The following is a 20,900-nucleotide window of genomic DNA, read 5'->3' as shown; positions in this document are numbered from 1 at the left end:
GTTGCTATTTTCAATAGTGAAAAAGTTATGGCCAATGTTAAAGTTTTTGGACGGACGGACAGACGCCATTTATTAGACATTTGACCTTGAAGGATGACCTTCACCTTCACCACTCAAAATGTGCAGCTCCGTGAGATGCAAATGCATGCCAAATATCAAGTTGCTATCTTCAATATTGAAAAAGTTATGGCCATTAGTGTTTGGACGGACAGACTGACATAATGACTGACACACTGACGGACAGTTCACCTGCTATATGCCACCCTACCGGGGCCATAAAAATGGCTCTATTTTTTTACATGTCAAAAAAAACTTTTACAGTGGCAAAAAAGGGTGGCAAAAGAAAAATCATATCAAACATGCCATTACTGTTTCACACATGTTATATAAACAATACAAGAAATTTTGGAAACATTGACTTGACATCCATACCAATTTTGTCATCAGTCCCTAGCATGCCCTTTCCAATGGACTGTGCATATTCTTTGGAGTACCAGACTTTCAATTCAGTGTTAGCCGGAATTTGCTGTAAATAAAACACAACAATTAGATACAGTAGATTCATTCCATTTAACTGACAATTTTTTTAATTAAATAATACAATTGGATATATTCTTTGGATCTTAAAAGCATGATTTGGTTTTATGGCTCATTTAAGACTTTCAAACGTAAACATTTGTTGAACATGTTATTTTGTTGTTGAGAGGACTCGCATTATCCATGAAAATAAGGTCAGACGAATAATAATAATATTGTTTCATAGTGCTTAGATTTAAAGCACAACTTAGTAAACCACCATGCGAAAAAGGCCTGCTCTTAAGTGCAAGATAATTATAGACACAATATTAAAGTTTAATTTTTTTTCAAAATAAGTAAATAACTAGTTTTAAATAAACATCCATTTCTATGCTGACTAGTTAAACATTCCACAACATATTATATACATGTATACACTTCACCGGAAATTTCATAAAAAAGTTGGATTGGAACATTTCATGTTTATGGATTGCACTTGTTCAAACGTACTTGATCTTTCTTTGATCATGGAAGATCATGCTAACTAAAAGAGATAAAACTGGTGTTTAAAATAGTTATTATTTATTAAAATTACTGAATATTAAGATAAACAATACAAAATGGGACCATACATATTTCATTCTTTGAAATTCAAAATGTCCAATCAGCATTCATGCAAGAAAGGTCACTGATAGGCACCTTTGGCTTTCACCAGATAATTGTCACATGGTAGGCAAAAATCATTCCTGCACACATACAAGGAAGTCCGATAAAGCCCTATGGCTCTAACCAAATAATTGTCACATAAAAGCCTAACGGTCCTTTTCGCACATAAACAAGAAGGCTGATAAAGCTCTCTAGCTCTCACCAAATAATTGTCACATGAAAGCCATAAGGCCCTTTCCATACATATACAAGAAAAATGATAAAGCTCTCTAGCTCTCACCAAATAATTGTCACATGAAAGCCAAAAGGCCCTTTCCACACATAAACAAGAAGGTTGATAAGACCCTCTAGCTCTCATCCAAATAATTGTCCCATGAAAGGCAAATGGTCTTGTCTGCACATATACAAGAAACGCTGATAAGCACTTCTGGCTCTTACAAGATAACTGTCTCATGACAGCCAGTAGGTCCTTTCTGCACATGTTACAATGAAAGATGGCTAAGTCCTCCTTGCTCCTGATGGGCAAACATTTTGTGTCATAAGGAACAGAATAAGAGGAAAGAAAATTATGTTTATGTCTTCTTCTGTGAAAATTGGGCAAAATGCATGTGCGTAAAGTGTCATCCCAGATAAGCCTGTGCAGTTCGCACAGGCTAAACAGGGACAACACTTTAGGTTTGAATGGTATTTTTCGTTTAAAGGAAGTCCTTTTTTACTAAAAATCTAGTTTAAGCGGAAAGTGTCGTCCCTGATGAACCTGTGTGGACTGCACAGACTAATCTGGGACGACACTTTAACACATGCCTTATGCCCAGTTTTCTGAGAACAAGACAGAAATGTCTGCAGTTTACCCTGAGAGACACGTAGAAGATGCAGCCATCTTCCTGATAGGCAATGAGATTCTGCTCCTTGAGTGTCCTGGCAGGGCGCACAAATATCATCCAGTTGGAGTGGTCCTCATCCGTCTTGTCCAGTATTTCCGTGAAGCCATCTTCTGTCAATATCTGGAAATGGCAACAGCAGATCATAACCCTGCCCCACTCAAAAGCAAGGGAATATGGCTCTGTGCAACCAGAATAAGACTAGAACAGCCTGTGAGTACTGGTAACTCGCAGTCTGTTAAGGTTTTATGCTGTTTGCTGCTCATCAGCATCTAAGGTTGGAAATGAAACATTTTAAGCCTAAATATATTGAGAAAGGTCTACAATTGAATAAATTACTTTCTCGAGATTCTTTTTTATTAAAAGAACATGTTAAACTATACAACCTTTAGACTTTTGGATTGCAGAATTGCTTTTTTAACTTTTATATTCTTACAATTGCTGTTTATTATTCAGGAAAATATTGCAAAACCATCTGAAAGCTATAATAACTTTTTTAAACAAAAGCTGCCCCAATACGTAGACTATTCTTCCACTTTGATAGTGTACAGTTTTTGTCCGTCACATGATATTATGTTTGTGAAAACATATTTTATGGTAAAAATCTGTAAAAATTACTTAGTTGGATTCATCCATATTAGACTGGAAAGTTTCAGTTGAATATCTTAACATGTTGCAAGCAAAAAACTTAACCTACATTTCATCTCGCACCACTACTGTCTTAAAAGTACAAAAGCGGGCATAATAATGCTTAACCCTTTGCCCCATAAGAAGCAAAGTAAAAATGGCTTTTGCAAACAGCACAAAACCAGAACAGACTGCGAGTAACTCGCAGTCTGTTCAGGTTTTATGCTGTTTGCTGCTCATCAGAATCTAAGGGAACTGAAACCTTTAAAACTTGTATTGAGTAAGAAAGGCCTTTAAAGGCCCTATAAAGGCTACGATCCGTAATTATTAACCGATTTTTAAATATTTTTTTCATATTTTATTTATAAAGGTTATCAAAAAACAATATATATGTGCTATTGGACATTACCATAAAAATGAGCAATACAACTTGTTTTGAGCTCAAAATACAGTGTCCTCCAAGTCAATTGCGTTTACAAACTATCATTTTATTTACATAGCTGTTTACTCCGGAAAGTGAAAGTGACTCAGGTCACCAAAAATATATCGTTGATTTTCAATGTTTTCCGGTATCACTCACAAAGTAGGTCTCTTCTTAATGATTAAAACGTTTGTAGTGATCTAAAATGTTACTTTCTGCTGGTAAAAAGTTGTTTAAAATAGAATTAAAATTGAATTTTCTTTCTACATGTACTGTTTTTGCATCCGGCACCGCTTTGAGGCTACACACCACGTTAGTTGCAAAGTTGTAAACATTTCTTCCAATGATGAAACGGGTATATCTTCCATAATTCTTGACAACGTTGCACCTTAGCTGTGTAATTAGCATTTTTTAAGCAAGAGTAACTGAAATCCGGTAAAAAGTAGACCAGATTATATGCATAAGTATTGGATTTGTCACCTTTATAGGGCCTTTAAAGCCCAATTACTACTCAAAATCAAAGAAAATTTCGTGCAATACATGTATTTCGTAAAATAAAGTTAAACAATTAAAAATCAGTGTTCCTTATGGGAATTACAGAAATTTCAACGCCAGATGTAGTCAGGTAAAATAAATGTTTGTAGATACAAAATGCTAGTTTTTATTATTGTTTTGCATATTTAATTGAAAATTAATTCCATTTTAATTTCCCGCAACAATATCTATTCATACGACACATGAATACTAACATGGTACCATTTTAGTTATCATGTGTCTTATGAATAGATATATTCACAGGAGATTTAAATGGAATTAATCGTGTCACAAATAAATAAAAACGAGCATTTTGTATCTACAAAAATCTATGTAATCATACCACATCTAGCGTTGAAATTGTGGCTATTGCTATAAGGATTACTGATTGTTTAGGTGTTAACTTTATTTTACGAAATACTTTACAAAATTTTCATTGATTTTGAGCGTTAAAGAGGCTTTAATAAAATTTAACTTTCTGAGGGAATACACAAGCGTAAAAATAGGTACATGTATCTAAGTGCTGAAGGGTTAACGCGTTCCATAATTAGAGGAATTGGTCAGCAAATTTTCATAACAACCCTAATCAGGTGTGTAAAGTTTTGTTTCCAAATCAGTAGTATATATGGGCCGTGCTCTGCGAAAAGGGGGTTTAATGCATGTGCAAAAAGTGCCATTGCAGATTAGCCTGTGCAGTGAGTCCGCACAGGCTAATCAGAGATGTCACTTTCCCTAAACTGGACTTTTGCTGCAAAGAGACTTTCTTCAAACAAGGGCTGTTTGTAAAACATGCATGCCCCCCTATATGGGCTATAAGTTGTAGTAGCAGTCATTGTGTGAATACATGGTGGTGGTGGTGGTGATGGTGGTGGTGTGGTGGTGGTGGTGGTGGGTGGTGGTGGATACAATGCATTATTAAAATGCAGTTAGCCTTACATTTGGTAAAATTTAAATAAATTACAAGGGAGGCAAATGCTGTAACAAAAAGAACATGCATAAACGGTAGTTGTTTCCCTTGTTTGAACCATGCTAAATCCTTAAAATGCCTATTTCCAGTAACTGTGACCTTCACCTGTGACCTTTGACCTAGTGACCTCAAAATCAATAGGGGTCATCTGCGAGTCATGATCAATGTACCTATGAAGTATCATGATCCTAGGCCCAAGCGTTCTTGAGTTAATATCTGGCAACCACCTGGTGGACGGACCGACAGACAGACCCACAGACGGACCGACAGACCGACATGAGCAAAGCAATATACCCCCTCTTCTTCGAAGGGGGGGCATAACAAAAAATATCATAACTTCTAAGCGAAAAGTGTCTTCCCTGATTAGCCTGTGCTCATCTTGGACAACACTTCACGCACATGCATTAACCCCCCTTTTCACAGAGCACGGCTCATATATATATAGATATGGCATAATTGTGTGCTTACTCTAACTTGAATTTTGTAAGTACAAAAGGGGGGATAATTCTGCTTAATTTCAAGTCAAATTAAGGTTACTTGGTGACCTCACATAATGACCCATACATGTGTGTGAAGTTTCAATTGAAACCTGCAGTACAAACAGTAACATGCAGAAAATTGTTTTACCCCTTTACCACTTAGATACATATTTTTATGCATTTGTTGTCTCTTAGAAAGTTAAATTTAATTAAAGAACTTTGTTACTAGATTCATGTTTTAAAGGCTTTTTCTCCAAACCTTAGATACTGATGAGCAGCAAACAGCATAAAATTTGAACAGACTGCGAAATACTCGCAGGCTGTTCTGGTTTTATGCTGTTTGCACATAGCCATTTTCACTTTGCTTCTGAAATGTGAAGCAAGGCAAGTGTTAACAACTATATTAAGTAAGTTTGATGCATATAAAAATCAAAGACACAATCCAAAATCCAAACAGCCCAAGTATCCGTGTTAGCAATCACTGGTCCCATCCTTGTTACATGGGTAAATGATTAGGAACAAAACAAATAGCAACATGCTCAGAATGGTACTTTTGAATAATTTTTTTTCAATACTGGTTTTGAGTAATTTGGGGATTGTTTTTTATTCAACAGCTTCCTTGAAGTCTATCTGAGACCTGACTACAAGTAAAAACATTGAAATATTGCTTTACATGTTTTATACATGACAAACACAACTTTGGCAAGTTCTGCATTAAAAGACTAATTCACATTTAAAGTTTCAACAAACACTATACCTTGAGTTCAAAATGCATATCCAGTTCCACTTCCTCACTGTCAGACTGATTGTCTGTGCTGTCACTTCCATTCAAATTGGAGGAGTCATCTTCTACTGGTGAACACTGGGTGTTCAAAATCGTTCCTGATTGGTCAGCTGCACCCATAGCAGACATATGATTGGCTGTCCCAAAATCTTGCAAGTTCAAATGTTGCTGCATAGAAGTTAAGTCACTATGACTGAAACCTTGGAAGTGTTGCTGCAGAGATGCGAGCTGTTCATTAGACAGACTCACACTGCTTGACGCATTATGGAAATGAATGGGAGACAACTCCTGGAAACCATGATTCATCTGATTCATGTTGCCATGGATACCTACATTCTGACAAGCGAGAATCTGTTGCAGTCCTAAACTCCCCACATCCCCTGTCTTGCCAATACTCTGACTGGTGATGGACATCAGATGCTGCTGGATGGTTGATATGGCCACCTCTGCAGAATTGCTTGACGACATGGCTTTGGAGTGTGACTGTTGAGAGCATATGCTCGAGATCACTGGACTGATCGAATCCGCTCCAGAATGGTTCAAATCCGATGTTTCGCTGGGCTCAGAATGAGAGAGTCCAGAAGTTTCCAGTGCTTTCTGCATGGCATGTTTTTTCTTCCAAACTGCAGTTGCCTGGTCCGCTGGACTGGTAAACTTTGTTTTGGAAATGATTGGCGCATCCAGGGGCCCAAACTGTGAGCGGACTGGAATGGTCCTTTTCGCAAACACTCCTGTGTCTGTAACATGGGATTATTTGTAAATGTATTTGAATTTTGGACGCTTTTAAGGAGTTTCCTCAAATAAATTTATGTTCAAAAAGAAAATTGACATAAAAAAGTGATAATTTGGATTTGAATATTGAAATCTTTTAAAGAGTTGCCTTCCAATCTATTTTGTATAAAAATATAATTGGAGGAAAATTTTACCAACAACACATGTTCATGGCTTTTCTCTGATATACATGTAGTAAAAAAAAAGAGATGTGTTTGTCACAAACACAACGCCTACTATTGCACCGCTTTGAAATAAAATTTCAATATATCATTTGGCAGGTTTATAAATTATCTCCCTTTTAAAGCTTATTACTTCCCTTGGATTGTATTTTTTTTACTTTTGACCTTGAAGGATGACCCTGACTTTTCACCTCTCAAAATGTGCAGCTTTATGAGATACACACTCATGCCAAATATCAAGTTGCTATCTTCAATATTGCAAAAGTTATGGCCAATGTTAAAGTTTTCGGACACATTGACGCACAGACAGACGGACAAACTGACGTACAGTTCAACTGCTATATGCCACCCTACCAGGGGCATAAAAATAATAATAATTGTATTTTTATATCATAATTTAAAGGCAAACTGTCTGAAGATACTTACTTGTTTTCCATTATTTGACAGTTAAATAGATTTAAAAACTTTACCATACTACATGTATGCACATGATATTTTGAACTTCTTTTCGTTAATCTTCAACATATTATTGCATTAAAATGAAAAAATCAACTAGTGATGAAACACTAATGAAGAGCAGATAAGTTTCTACATACAAACGTTTCCATCCTCCTTCACAGTTTTCAGAGTCAGAGACTGCGGCACAGTGAGCCTTGCCCGTGACGGTATGACCGAGTCCTGGACCCTGTGCAGGGTCCCGTGCTTCAAACACACACCCTCATGGCTCTTGCCGCAATGGTCACACCCTAAAGAAATTAATGATAAACATTTCAAACAAAAATGTTGAGCACAATTATTAATATATTTAATCAATGCTCAAATTCTTCTCATTATTGCTGCTGTACAGCATTTTATCTCAATCAATTTAATACCTTAAAATATAACTTTATAATACAATATTGTGTCCAATGTTCCCAATTTAAAGATTAAAAATCCAGTATCAAGATAAATAATCTTAACACTTAAAATCAATCACAACATGTTTGTTTCTATCATTATATAAATTTACTGCTTGAAAAGTTTGTCTTGTTTTATTTAAAGTTTATATGTGGCAATTTATGGTATTTGGCACATTTTGCTTGAAAAGATGTATTCCAAATCTAAATAAGAACAAAGTCTATTTTCAATCTTTATCTTTTTCAGAAACATTTCCCAACCTGACAAAAAAAAGGTAAATGTTTAACATTTTAGGATGAACAAGAGCTGTGTTTGTCAGAAACACAATGCCTCCTATGGCGCCACTTTGAAGCCATATATTTGACCTTTGACCTTGAAGGATGACCTTGACCTTTTACCACTGAAAATGTGCATCTCCATGAGATACACATGCATGCCAAATATCAAGTTGCTATCTTCCGTATTGCAAAAGTTATGACCAAGGTTAAAGTTTTGGGACACACACAATGACTGACTGACATTGAATGACTTTCGATCCGGGGGCATAAAAAGTTGTGTAGCTATTTGCTAATTCGGTGAATGGTCAAGTAAACCCTAGTATAAATGCAATCAAAATTTGAAAGGTAATAAAGACTTAAATAGGAGGACATGTTTGTTCTCATGACCACAAACCAGTTTATTCACAATATACTCACATAAATTTTCCAAAGATGCCATACTTCAATGTTCCTACTAATCCATTTTACAGTCTTTAAAGCATTAAATTGTGGTTAAAACTGCCTCATCTGCAACAATAATACAGGTGTTATCATTTTTATTAAGTTATTGCATTCTTGCAAATATTTTTAAATTCTTAGCCGAGGAAATCAAACAGTTTTAGTTTATAAAGTAAGATCTATTCAAACATTGCAAACACTGCTAACTATTTGTTGTTGTTACTGTTACTATTTATTTTTATGATTATGACCACCAGGAATTCTTTTGACTGCAACAAAATTATGAAACTATAGATGTTGACACATAGTCAGATACCGAAACATATATGCAAAATAGAAACATCCTTGCAACCAAAACCACAAGGGTAAGGATTTGTGCCACATGGAAGCAACCGTGTAGATTGGCACCTTGTCTAAACGCCTAAATATAGAGAAGTTGTATCACAGCTGCAGAGGGATGTTTTAATGATCAATCACAACAATTTAGGGAATTTGACAATCAGGATATCCTTATCAAAAGATTCATCTCTAGACAACAGTAGAGTTTATGACCTTTCAAATCATTTGTGTTGCACTCTTATTTAAATATCTGACAAATGGAATTTTATTCTGCCAATTATCAATTGGATAATGCATCATGGCAATACACTTGGTTCTTACAAACTGTGCATGCAAGCCATGTGACAATGTTTAGGGGAAATCAAGTGGGGCCCCATTGCAATAACAAGTTAATTTTAAGACTTTCCATAATATGTCATATGAATTCTCAACAAAATAACTATTGAATAAGTACAACGCAAAAAAAACAAGCGGGAGAATGTTTATTTAATCAAACAGTATTTCAAAATGATCGAAATAGATGTTTTTAATTAATGAGTGTCCGCTCAAAAAACAACTTAAAATAGTGTCCCCCAGTTAAGAGGTCCCAGATAGCGCGAGGTCCGCCATGGGTCGAGGTCATTTGAGGCAACAACAAATAATTAACGATTATCACATTAACTAATAAAACAACGACTACAAACTTTCTATATGTGCATATATGGTTATTAAGAACTTATGTTTTGTCGTGTACACCGTTCAGGGACCGAAATATGTGGTCAAAAACCGCGATAAACATTGCCCTTACAATTTCTTTATTCCCATCGGAAGCCATTAAAGCATTATGGGAGAATGGGATACCCCAGTGACGTCAATATTGGGAATTTCCAACGTCAACAATGTCAACACGGGACACACGAAATCAGTTCGTACATAGCTATACGGGAATTAAAACTGATTCGAAAGGGAATTTTGAGGCATCAAATGATCCCTGTTTGGAGGTAAATACAGTTAGAATGTCTGGAAAGAGTTGCCACTCAATGTTTTATCTATGAACTGTTCATTTGCTGCCTGTGACAAGGGTTACACACCAGTAAACTGAATGCTTGTACTCCAAAATAAAAAATACTATGTGTTAGGTAGTCCAAATAATTAGACGTAAGCTACCCCGCTTACGATGTAAATCGACCTCATATTTATAGGAGTATGTGTTAGGGCGACATAGATATATTATCTAAGGGAATAGCAGCTAATGCCGACTGCCTTTGGTCCAAAGCACAATGATCCTAAGAATGACTTTGTCAAGCTTGTCTAGGTATAACTTTGTATGTTGAAGAATCATTGTTGAATGAAATGTTACCCAGGAATCTGGTGCCTATGTCCATTTTAAGATCACAATTCGGGGTGAAAGGCCAACGAATTCTCCTAAGCATGACTTTATGCGGCATAAATTAATTTTTAAATAACTTTCTAGAAGTATCTTCCACATGGTGAATCAGAGTGTAAAAACCGGGTCCATGGTCACATTCAAGGTCACAGGTAAATTAATAGTCATCAAATGCCAGATTAAAGGTCAAGGTCTTCATTCAAAATCAAACTTTTTATATAAGAAATTCATCCTTTGGCTAAGCACTTCATCTTATGTTAAACTTTGCCCAGTATGGATTGATTTTCAAATTAATTTGCAAGTGAAAGACATTGTTTGATTCGATGTTTCATGCAATATTAAGGTGCCTTGGTCAAGGTCATAATTAAAGGTCAGACAGAATAGTCTTAAGCATAATTAGGATCTAAAAAAAACTCAGCAGAAGTAACATTCTGAGACGGAATAGAACGTACATGAACTTGGTTCCTATATAAAAAGTGAAGGTCAGAGGTCAAATAAAAGAAATCAATTGTCTTATACATTATCTACCTAAACATGACTATCGTCATATCCGATGGACTCATTTTTTTAGCACATTAACACTATTTGTTACAATATACTTTTCTATTTCACAAGTGGTACTTTATTCAATCAGCTTTGAGTACAATTTCAGGAGCAGCGTCTTTATGTCAGGTGCAAGAGTGATTTAGTCAATTATGACCAATGCGGTGAATTGGCTGTCAACGTGAAACATTGCCGCAAATTTTGGGTACATATGTTTTGTTAAGTAGTTTATAATTGTACTTTGTGTGGAAGTCGCCAAATTTCTTAGAAAGGAAGTACACAATATGGGTATAATGTTTGGTTACAGCATATGTCTAAAATAGTACAATATTTTCTAATATCTAAATGCATATGTCTTCATGATGAGATAATAAATAACCTTTTGATTAAACTGAAAAATAAAATGATATACATTAAAGTAACATGACTACTCAAAATCAACCAAAATTTCGTACCATATTTCGTAAATTGAAGCAAAACAATTAAAAATCATTGTTCCTTATGGCAATTGTCGAAATTTCAACGCCAGATGTGGTCTGGTAAAATAGATGTTAGTAGATACAAAATGCTCGTTTTTATTATTGTTTTGCATATTAAATTCCATTTTAATTTCCCGCAACGACATCAATTCATACGACACACGAACACTAACTGTTAAACATGATACCATTTCAGTGTCGTGTGTCGTATGAATAGATATATTGGCGGGAAATGTAAATGGAATTAATTGTGTCACAAATTAATAAAAACGAGCATTTTGTATCTACAAAAATCTATGTACCGGTAATCATACCACATCTAGCGTTGAAATTGTGGCTATTGATATAAGGAACACTGATTGTTTAGGTGTTAATTTTATTTTACGAAATACTTTACAAAATTTTCGTTGATTTTGAGCGTTATAGAGGCGTTCTTATTTGCTATTGATTTTGCCCAACACAAGTCATTTAGCATCGTCGGACACCCCCGGTCTACGCATTACGTTACTCGCCATTCCTAGATAGAATAGCGTATCGTAATTAGCAGCCGTGGCTATTCGACGATGGTCATTTAGCAGATAACAATGATACCTTTTTCTTATTATTTTAAACAACAATATTTGCTTTGTTTATTATTTAAATGGAAACATAGAATCTTGAATAATGATTTCAGAGAAAAGTGCAAGGGGATAGAAGAAAGAAAGGCATTTATCCAACCGTTCCTGATCTCAAAGATAGACCAAAGATTATTGAAGAGTATAGGGATATATTAGAGAAAATACAAAGACAAAATACATATTCTTGTGTGGTTCAGTAGCATGAGATTTTCACGAGTTTTTCATGGTACAGATCATCATATCCAGGGCTTATCTAGGATGCCTGTTATAAATGTAGCAGAATACCTTGTATGCCATTCACCATGACTTGATATTACGTTAGACCAGTATGTCATGTTGAAATGGTAAGCTATGATCACATACAGATTGCACAACTCGAAAGTTATCCACGTTCTAGTTCCTTCAAATACTGTGATGAAACGGCAAATAACATGATTTTAAATACATGTACTTGCATTTTGTATGATTTTGGTATTAATTACTAATGTTAAATGTTTTGGGGAAAATTATATAATTTAATTTATAGGCTTTAGCCTGTCAGTTGAGTCAACTTAAATCTTTTGGTTTGTCGTACAGTGATTTGTGTACATAACAAGTACAGGTCGGCAACGCTAGTTTGGTGTGTTCCTAATAAATTAATTTTCACCAGGGTGCATTCTTGTGTGTTGTATTTTATTGCATATTTTGTTGTAGTTTTGAAATTTATATAAAACTATACACTTATTTTGTAAGGCCATGCTATTCCATATAAATATTTCATGATTTATCATGCGAGGCAGATTCAGGATCAATCGAATCCTAGGTTAAAGGTATTCATTCATAGAAGTTTACACGTAAATGAATGTTTTCATCATCATAAGTTACATATTTGGAATAAAAGAAAAAGAAAAGTGTATCGAATCAGTAACAAATATTAAAACAAGAATGCATGTTTTTATAGAGATCGATACTTGTTTATCATCTAGAATAGCCAAACTATTGCCATCATCAATCATCGTCTTTTTCAATTAAGAGTAATACAAACATGATAAATAGTCGATGCCTACATTTTTTTCTTTTGTTAGACAGTCTTAAATTTAAAATGAATTAAAATTAATTGTAATATTGTGCTTAATACATTTTCTTTTGAGACCGTCTTGACCGATGGCTGTTTTATGTTTGCCAATTTAGTCTCAAAACCGTTTTGAATTGATACCATTCATATTTGATACCATTTTTAACCAGGTTTTCCGAAGGCAAAAAACTGGTTATTAGAGATGCGAATGTCGGCGGGCGGGCGGAACAAGCTTGTCCGGGCCATAACTTTGTCATGCATTGTGAGTTTTTAAAATTATTTCGCATATTTGTTCACCATCATTAGACGGTGTGTCGCGCGAAAGAATTGCGTCGATATCTCAAAGGTCAAGGTCGCCACGACTAAAAATATATTTTGAAACAAGAGGGGTAACTATGAACAATCAGTACAGTTTGAGTTGTCTCCCTTTATCAAACTTTTTTTTCAAATAGAAAAACTGGTTTTGTGACAATTTTTTTCCCTTGTTTCATCTGTTTCGAACTAATGTATTAAAGCTTCTGACCGTTTAGTATGTGAATATTGTGACGCTTTTTCCTATGGACTGTTATACACAACTGTTGAATGTTTGACATCGCGACAGTTTAAAAAGTAACCGTTTTGAATTTGGACCGTTTTTATTTCGACCGTTTTTACTTTTTATGCTTGTTTTACATTTGACCGTTTTCACTTCCCATCAGTTTTGCTTCTGATCGTTTTGCCCTTTAACTGTTTTAAATTGCGATCGGTTCAAAATAGAAATAGTGCGTTACGTCTTTTGATCGTTTTGTGTTCAGACCATTTGACGTTCAAATATCTCTCTTTTACACTGCGGTTCATTACATTCACGAGGCATAATCGACAACTCTGCTAGGAGAATGTTCTAATATGTGATCGACCCTTTAAAGATGGGACCGTTTAAAAATGCGGTCTTTTTTCTTCATTGCGCATGAAGCCGTTTTGTCTTCGGCTCTTCAAACGGCCCTGACTGTTTTCATATTTCGCCTTGTATTGTGATGTTATGGCCATTTCCAATCGGGGCTATTTAAATCGCTTCTCTGTTTCTTGGGTCGCTTTTATTACTGACGTCTTTATCTTAACAGGTTCGACTTGATACTTTACCGTTTCGACTAGTGACCGTTTTGTATTCGGACCGTTTTATCTTTTACCCTTTTAACTTGGACCGTTAATAGTTTAGATTTTTTTTGAATTTCACAAATGGCTGTTAAAAATTGCGAGCGCATTTATTTGTCACCATTTCATATGTGACCAATTTGTAAAAAAAAATCTATATGAGTTGCAACCGCTTTGAATTGCGACCATTATGGCTTACGAGGTTTTGAAATCTGACCATTTTGCACTCGATACTTTTTACCGTTCTTTCTACAGTACAAGCTTTTATACTATTGTCCGTTTTTTAGCTCACCTGAGCACAACGTGCTCATGGTGAGCTTTTGACCGTCGTGCGTCGTGCGTTGTGCGCCGTCAACATTTGACTTGTTAACTCTCTAGAGGCCACATTTATTTCCAATCGTCATGAATTTTGGTCAGAAGATTGGTTTTAATGATATCTTGGATGAGTACGAAAATGGTTACGTTTGCTTGAAAAACATGGCTGCCAATGGGCGGGGCATTTTTCCTTATATGGCTATATAATGCTATAGCAAAATCTTGTTAACACTCTAGAGGCCACATTTATCGTCCGATCCTCATGTTACTTGGTCAGAAGATTCATCCCAAATGATATCTTGGACGAGTTCGAAAATGATGTCGGTTGGTTGAAAAACATGGCCGTCAGGGGGCGGGGCATTTTTCCTTATAAGGCTATAGTAAAACCTTGTTAACACTCTAGAGGCCACATTTATTTTCCGATCTTCATGAAACTTGGTCAGATGATTTGTCCCAATGATATCTTGGATGAGTTCAAAAATGGTAACCTTGGCTTGAAAAACATTGCTGCCAAGGGGCGGGGCATTTTTCCTTATAAGGCTATATATGGCTATAATAAAATCTTGTTAACTTTCTAGTTTGCTCAATCTTCATGAAATTTGGTCAGAACATGTGTTTCCTGTATAGTGGAGTTTGGTTTTATTATGTCAATATTATGTGTCATTAACTGTATTATGTAATTTTTCATAACACAGAATTTTCATAGTTAACATAACTGTTTTAGTCATTAACACTTATGATAAGCCTTTCAACTAAGAGATAACTGAAAGATAGACAATATGTACATGATTTTGCTGGTTTATGCAGTATTTATCTCCCTTGTTTAATCTGGTTCAGTAATCTATTTTTAGTTCTGCTCTGGAATTTGGGAAGATATTGATCATTGATAAATACACTGTTCTGAGCGAAAATTGACTACGCTGCCATTGATCTCTTCTGAACTGTATAAAATAAGCTGTTTTGACTGATTTTAACACCTCTTGGTGCTTTCTTGAAAGTAAACAGCTCTTGAAAAAGGTTAGAATTTTGAAATAATTAAACTCTTAATTATTTTTAACACCAGCATCAAGACATTTTGGCATTATTTTCTAAATTATTCTTATTATTTAGATTATTTCTATTTGGCATTTTCTAAATTAGAAAGACTCTATTCTATTTCAATAACTTTAGTAATTTTTTCTTATTTTTACATTTGATTCACTGAAGTTTCCTAATCTCCATAAATATTGTTCTTTAGATTAAATTAGACCTATTTTGTAAACTAGTTTTTTGAAGCACTTTCTAGACTAACAGTAACTTATATTTATATCAGTTTTTTTGACAGTTTTTGAACTTCTTTTTACATTCATTAAGGTATTTGCTGTATGGTGTTCATTTTTGTAACGATACTAAGATTCTTTAGACTTGGCTTGTACCTGTTCTTAATTTTCTGTCATTGTAAATCATTTTCCGAGTTCTTGGAATAAAAATTGTTTATTTTTGTTAAAGCTGCCTTGGTTTTCTGGTTTTCACTTATAAATAAATTATTTGAGTGTATTAGGCAATCCTGACTGAACGCCTTTAGTTAATTGAATTACAACCAGTCAATTGTGTCATCCTGACCGGAAATAAGAGTTTGTCAAATAAATATTTCCGCATTACATATGTGCTCACAAAGTTACATAACTTGTATCCGTCCTGTGACCGGTTCATTTGCGTAAGCGAAGGAGACCGCACTACCACACCAGGATGGGACAGTTGAGTTCGAATGGTTTGGATCGGTAAAAAAAACATGGCGGCCAGGGGGGGGGGTCTTTTTCCTTATATTTATATAGTAAACAAGCTTGTGAACACTCTAGAAGTCACATGTTTTGCCTAATCATCATGAAATTTTGTCAAAACATTAGTTATGTGGATGTCTCGGACGAGTTTGAAAATGGTCATGATCAGCGAAAAAACATGGCCGCCAGGGAGTGGGGCAGTTTTCTTTGTATGTATATAGTGACAACATGTGAACAGTCTAGAAGACACGTTTTTCCCCAATCTTCATGAAATTTGGACATATCTTGGAAGAGTTTAAATGGTTCAGGTGTGTTAAAAAAACATGGCCGCCAAGGGGCCATTTGTTGTTCATTCTTCACGATACTTGGTTAGAACATTTGTTCCATTGAAATCTTGGGCTGCAAAGAACAGGTCATTTATTTTTATCTCAGGTGAGCGACTTTAGGCCTTTCAGGCCCTCTTGTATTATCATAAGTTTGTGTCAACCTCCGCGCAGATATTTGACTAGAACCAACAGAGCTGGACTAAATCCCTGCCTTTATAACCAACACGTGAGCTATAAAACCATATTTTTTACGTTGATATTTTTGTTACTATTTTTAGCTCACCTGGGCACAACGTGCTTATGGTGAGCTTTTGGGATCACCTTTTGTCAGTCTTGCATTGTCAACATTTTTCCTTCTTAACACTCTTGAGGCCACATCTGTTTGGTTAAAAAGAAAGATTGTTTGGCAGGTTTTTTATATAAAAATAATGTATTTATGACACAGATTTTTTGTGCATTTAAATTGCAAATAGTTTGGCAGTTGTTTTAATATGATACATTTTCCAATGTTATAGTGTGTGTTTACCGGTTCTTCTATATTTGCACACATTTGTAACTATAAGAAAGATCAAGTGATGTTATGTATCTTAAAAGAAGATCAATGTTGAACTTTCCAGTACATATTATCATACTCATTTACTTCTTTACAACCGACTTTGATATATGATAACAATTTAACAAGTTTTATTTAATAATTCAAAAACTATTTCATAAACACTCAATCTATTGAAAAATACAGTTGTTTTCAGTATCTAAAGCTGTTCTTGCAAAAACAAGTTGTAACTTATCTTCCCCTATAACATTCAAAGATGCTGAGATGCTTGTCTCATGATCTCAAAGCTGGACACCAATTTGTGGAAAAATGTACTTCCATTTAATTTTGCTGATGTTCATTATTAAATTACTGTCCTTATATTACTTTTATCCAAAGCATAGCTCTGTCCCAATGGGTAACAAATGTCTATTTTAAACACATAAACACACACACACACACACACACACACACACACACACACACACACACACACACACACACACACACACACACACACACACACACACACACACACACACACACACACACACACACACACACACACACACACACACACACACACACACACACACACACACACCACACACACACACACACACACACACACACACACACACACACACACACACACACACACACACACACACACACACACACACTACTTATAACGAATATATGTATATATATATATATATACCGAAACAACAAACCTTTCTTTCCACAAAATAACGTGAACAAACCTTGCTTAACATTAATGCTACTCAGGTGAGCGACACAGGGCCACCAAGGCCCCTTTGTTTTTAATTTATGTAAGTTATTTTTATGCCCCCCTTCGAAGAAGAGGGGGTATATTGCTTTGCACATGTCGGTCGGTCGGTCTGTCGGTCTGTCGGTCCGTCAAACAGGTGGTTTCCGGATGATAACTCAAGAACGCTTGGGTCTAGGATCATGAAACTTCATAGGTGAATTGATCATGACTCGCAGATGACCCCTATTGATTTTGAGATCACTAGGTCAAAGGTCACGGTGACCCGACATAGTAAAATGGTTTCCGGATGATAACTCAAGAACGCTTTTTCCTAGGATCTTAAAACTTGATAGGTAGATTGATCATGACTCGCAGATGACCCCTATTGATTTTCAAGTCACTAGGTCAAAGGTCAAGGTCACAGTGATCCGAAATAGTAAAATGGTTTCCGGATGATATCTCAAGAACGCTTATGCCTAGGATCATGAAACTTGGTAGGTAGATTGATAATGGCTGGCAGATGACACCTATTGATTTTCAGGTCACTAGGTCAAAGGTCAAGGTCACGGTGACCCGAAATAGTAAAATGGTTTTCGGATGATAACTCAAGAACGCTTAGGCCTAGGATCATGAAACTTGAAAGGTAGATTGATCATGACTTGCAGATGACCCTTATTGATTTTCAGGTCACTTGGTAAAAGGTCAAGGTCACAGTGACCCGAAATAGTAAAATGGTTTCCGGATGATATCTCAAGAACGCTTATGCCTAGAATCATGAAACTTGGTAGGTAGATTGATAATGGCTGGCAGATGACCCCTATTGATTTTCAGGTCACTAGGTCAAAGGTCACGGTGACCCGAAATAGTAAAATGGTTTCTGGATGATAATTCAAGAACGCTTATGCCTAGGATCATGAAACTTCATAGGTACATTGATCATGACTCGCAGATGACCCCTATTGATTTTCAGGTCACTAGGTCAAAGGTCAAGGTCACGGTGACCCGAAATAGTAAAATGGTTTCCGGATGATAACTCAAGAACACCTATGCCTAGGATCATGAAACTTGATAGGTAGATTGATCATAACTCGCAGTTGACCCCTATTGATTTTCATGTCACTATATCAAAAGTCAAGGTCACGGTGACCTGAAATAGTAAAATGGTTTCCGGATGATAACTCAAGAACGCTAATGGCTACGATCATGAAACTTCATAGGTACATTGATCATGACTCGCAGATGACCCCTATTGAATCTGAGGTCACTAGGTCAAAGGTCAAGGTCATGGTGACCCGAAATAGTAAAATGGTTTCCGGATGATAACTCAAGAACGCTTATGGCTAGGATCATGAAACGTCATAGGTACAATGATCATGACTCGCAGATAACCCCTATCGATTTTTAGGTCAATAGATCAACGGGTCAAGTTCACGGTGACCCGAAATAGTAAAATGGTTTCCGGATGATAAGTAAAGAACGCTTTTTCATTAGGATCATGAAACTTGATAGGTAGATTGATCATGACTCGCAGATGACCCCTATTGATTTTCAGGTCACTAGGTCAAAGGTCAAGGTCACGGTGACCCGACATAGTAAAATGGTTTCCGGATGATAACTCAAGAACGCCTATGGCTAGGATCATGAAATTTCATAGGTACATTGATCATGACTCGCAGATGACCCCTATTGATTTTCAGGTCACTAGGTCAAAGGTCAAGGTCACAGTGACAAAAACATATTCACACAATGGCTGTCACTACAACGGAGAGCCCATATGGGGGGCATGCATGTTTTACAAACAGCCCTTGTTTTATAATAAACCTTAACTTGTACCATATTTTTAAAATGTAAAAAATGATACAACTTTTCATAATATAATACTTAAACACAAAATGAAATCCTACCAAATCTGCTATGATTTTCTTGTGATGGAAGAGATTGTATGTGAGAGCATGGATCCACAACTCTGCGTGGAGATTGAGTTTTAGTGACTATTTTCACTTGGGATCGTTTTCTGTGAGAATTGTTACGACTTGCGACTGTTTTGAAATTAAAATTGGTTTAACTTGCTAGGCTACTAATTCTGACTGTTTTGTTTTCGGTCCTCTTCCCGTTCGACTTTTGTCCTTTCTGTATGAAACCTTGTGACTAGGTGATCCGCGACCGTTTTTACTTGAGATCTTTTTATTTGGTACTGCTTCTCATTTCGTGATGTTTTGACTTCCTATCGCAATCTCCGCGCAAAGATTTGACTGAAACCAGCATAGCTGGATCAACTCCCTGCCTTCATAACCAACCACGATATAATATTCAATAATATTCCGTTATTATTTTTACTTTTTTATGTCCCCCACTATAGTAGTGGGCGACATATTGATTTTGCCCTATCTGTTGATCTGTTGGTTGGTCTGTTGGTTTGCGCCAACTTTAACATTTGCAATAACTTTTGCAATATTGAAGATAGCAACTTGATATTTGGCGTGCATATGTATCTCATGGAGCTGCACATTTTGAGTGGTGAAAGGTCAAGGTCATCCTTCAAGGTCAAAGGTCAAATATATGGATCAAAATCGCTCATTTAATGTACACTTTTGCAATAGTTTAATATTCAAGATAGCAACTTGATATTTGGCATGCATGTGTATCTCATGGAGCTGCACATTTTGAGTGGTGAAAGGTCAAGGTCATCCTTCAAGGTCGGAGGTCAAATATATGTGGCCGAAATCGCTCATTTTATGAGTACTTTTGCAATATTGAAGATAGCAACTTGATATTTGACATGCATGTGTATCTCATGGAGCTGCACATTTTGAGTGGTAAAAGGTTAAGGTCATCCTTCAAGGTCAAATATATGGGTCAAAATTGCTCATGTAATGTCACTTCTGCAATATTGAAGCTAGCAATTTTATATTTGACATGCATGTGTATCTCATTGAGCTGCACATTTTGAGTGGTGAAGGGTCAAGGTCAAGGTCATCCTTCAAGGTCAAACGTCATATACGGGGACATAGTGTTTCACAAACACATCTTGTTTTATTTGAGGTAATTTATTTTTATTATGAACCTAAACTTATAAACTACTTTAAAAATATAAAAGAAAATGATGCTCTTTTTCAATAAAAAAACCTTATCACAATAAAAAATCCTGCCAAATCTGGTAGGAATTTCTTGTGAGATTGTATGTGAGAGCATGGAACGACAACCCTGCGTGGAGATTGTTCCGAC

General features: G+C 35.8%; 2 protein-coding genes across 2 annotated transcripts in view; one reads left to right on the top strand and one right to left on the bottom strand.

Annotated features, from left to right (window-relative positions):
- Positions 1-9,661, bottom strand: part of LOC127861732 (uncharacterized) — a 124,617-nt gene extending 114,956 nt beyond the window's left edge. Inside the window, exons 1-6 of the mRNA XM_052400416.1 lie at positions 9,568-9,661; positions 8,421-8,510; positions 7,425-7,574; positions 5,849-6,612; positions 2,034-2,186; positions 433-526 (exon numbers count right to left, since the gene is read on the bottom strand). Of these exons, the coding sequence (XP_052256376.1) occupies positions 433-526; positions 2,034-2,186; positions 5,849-6,612; positions 7,425-7,574; positions 8,421-8,442 (1,183 nt within the window). The 5' untranslated portion in view covers positions 8,443-8,510; positions 9,568-9,661. The remainder of the gene's footprint in view (positions 1-432; positions 527-2,033; positions 2,187-5,848; positions 6,613-7,424; positions 7,575-8,420; positions 8,511-9,567) is intronic.
- LOC127861557 (coiled-coil-helix-coiled-coil-helix domain-containing protein 7-like) lies at positions 9,614-12,436 on the top strand. Its single transcript, XM_052400168.1, has 3 exons — positions 9,614-9,760; positions 10,799-10,894; positions 11,842-12,436. Exons 1-3 carry the CDS (start codon positions 9,659-9,661, stop codon positions 11,983-11,985), a joined length of 342 nt encoding a protein of 113 aa, XP_052256128.1. The 5' UTR covers positions 9,614-9,658; the 3' UTR covers positions 11,986-12,436.
- Positions 12,437-20,900: the final 8,464 nt, after the last annotated feature.

Source organism: Dreissena polymorpha, chromosome 16 (assembly GCF_020536995.1).
Source record: "Dreissena polymorpha isolate Duluth1 chromosome 16, UMN_Dpol_1.0, whole genome shotgun sequence".
Lineage (NCBI taxonomy): Eukaryota > Metazoa > Mollusca > Bivalvia > Myida > Dreissenidae > Dreissena > Dreissena polymorpha.
The sequence above is the reverse complement of the archived record's forward strand: the minus strand, read 5'-3'. Positions and strand labels throughout refer to the sequence as shown.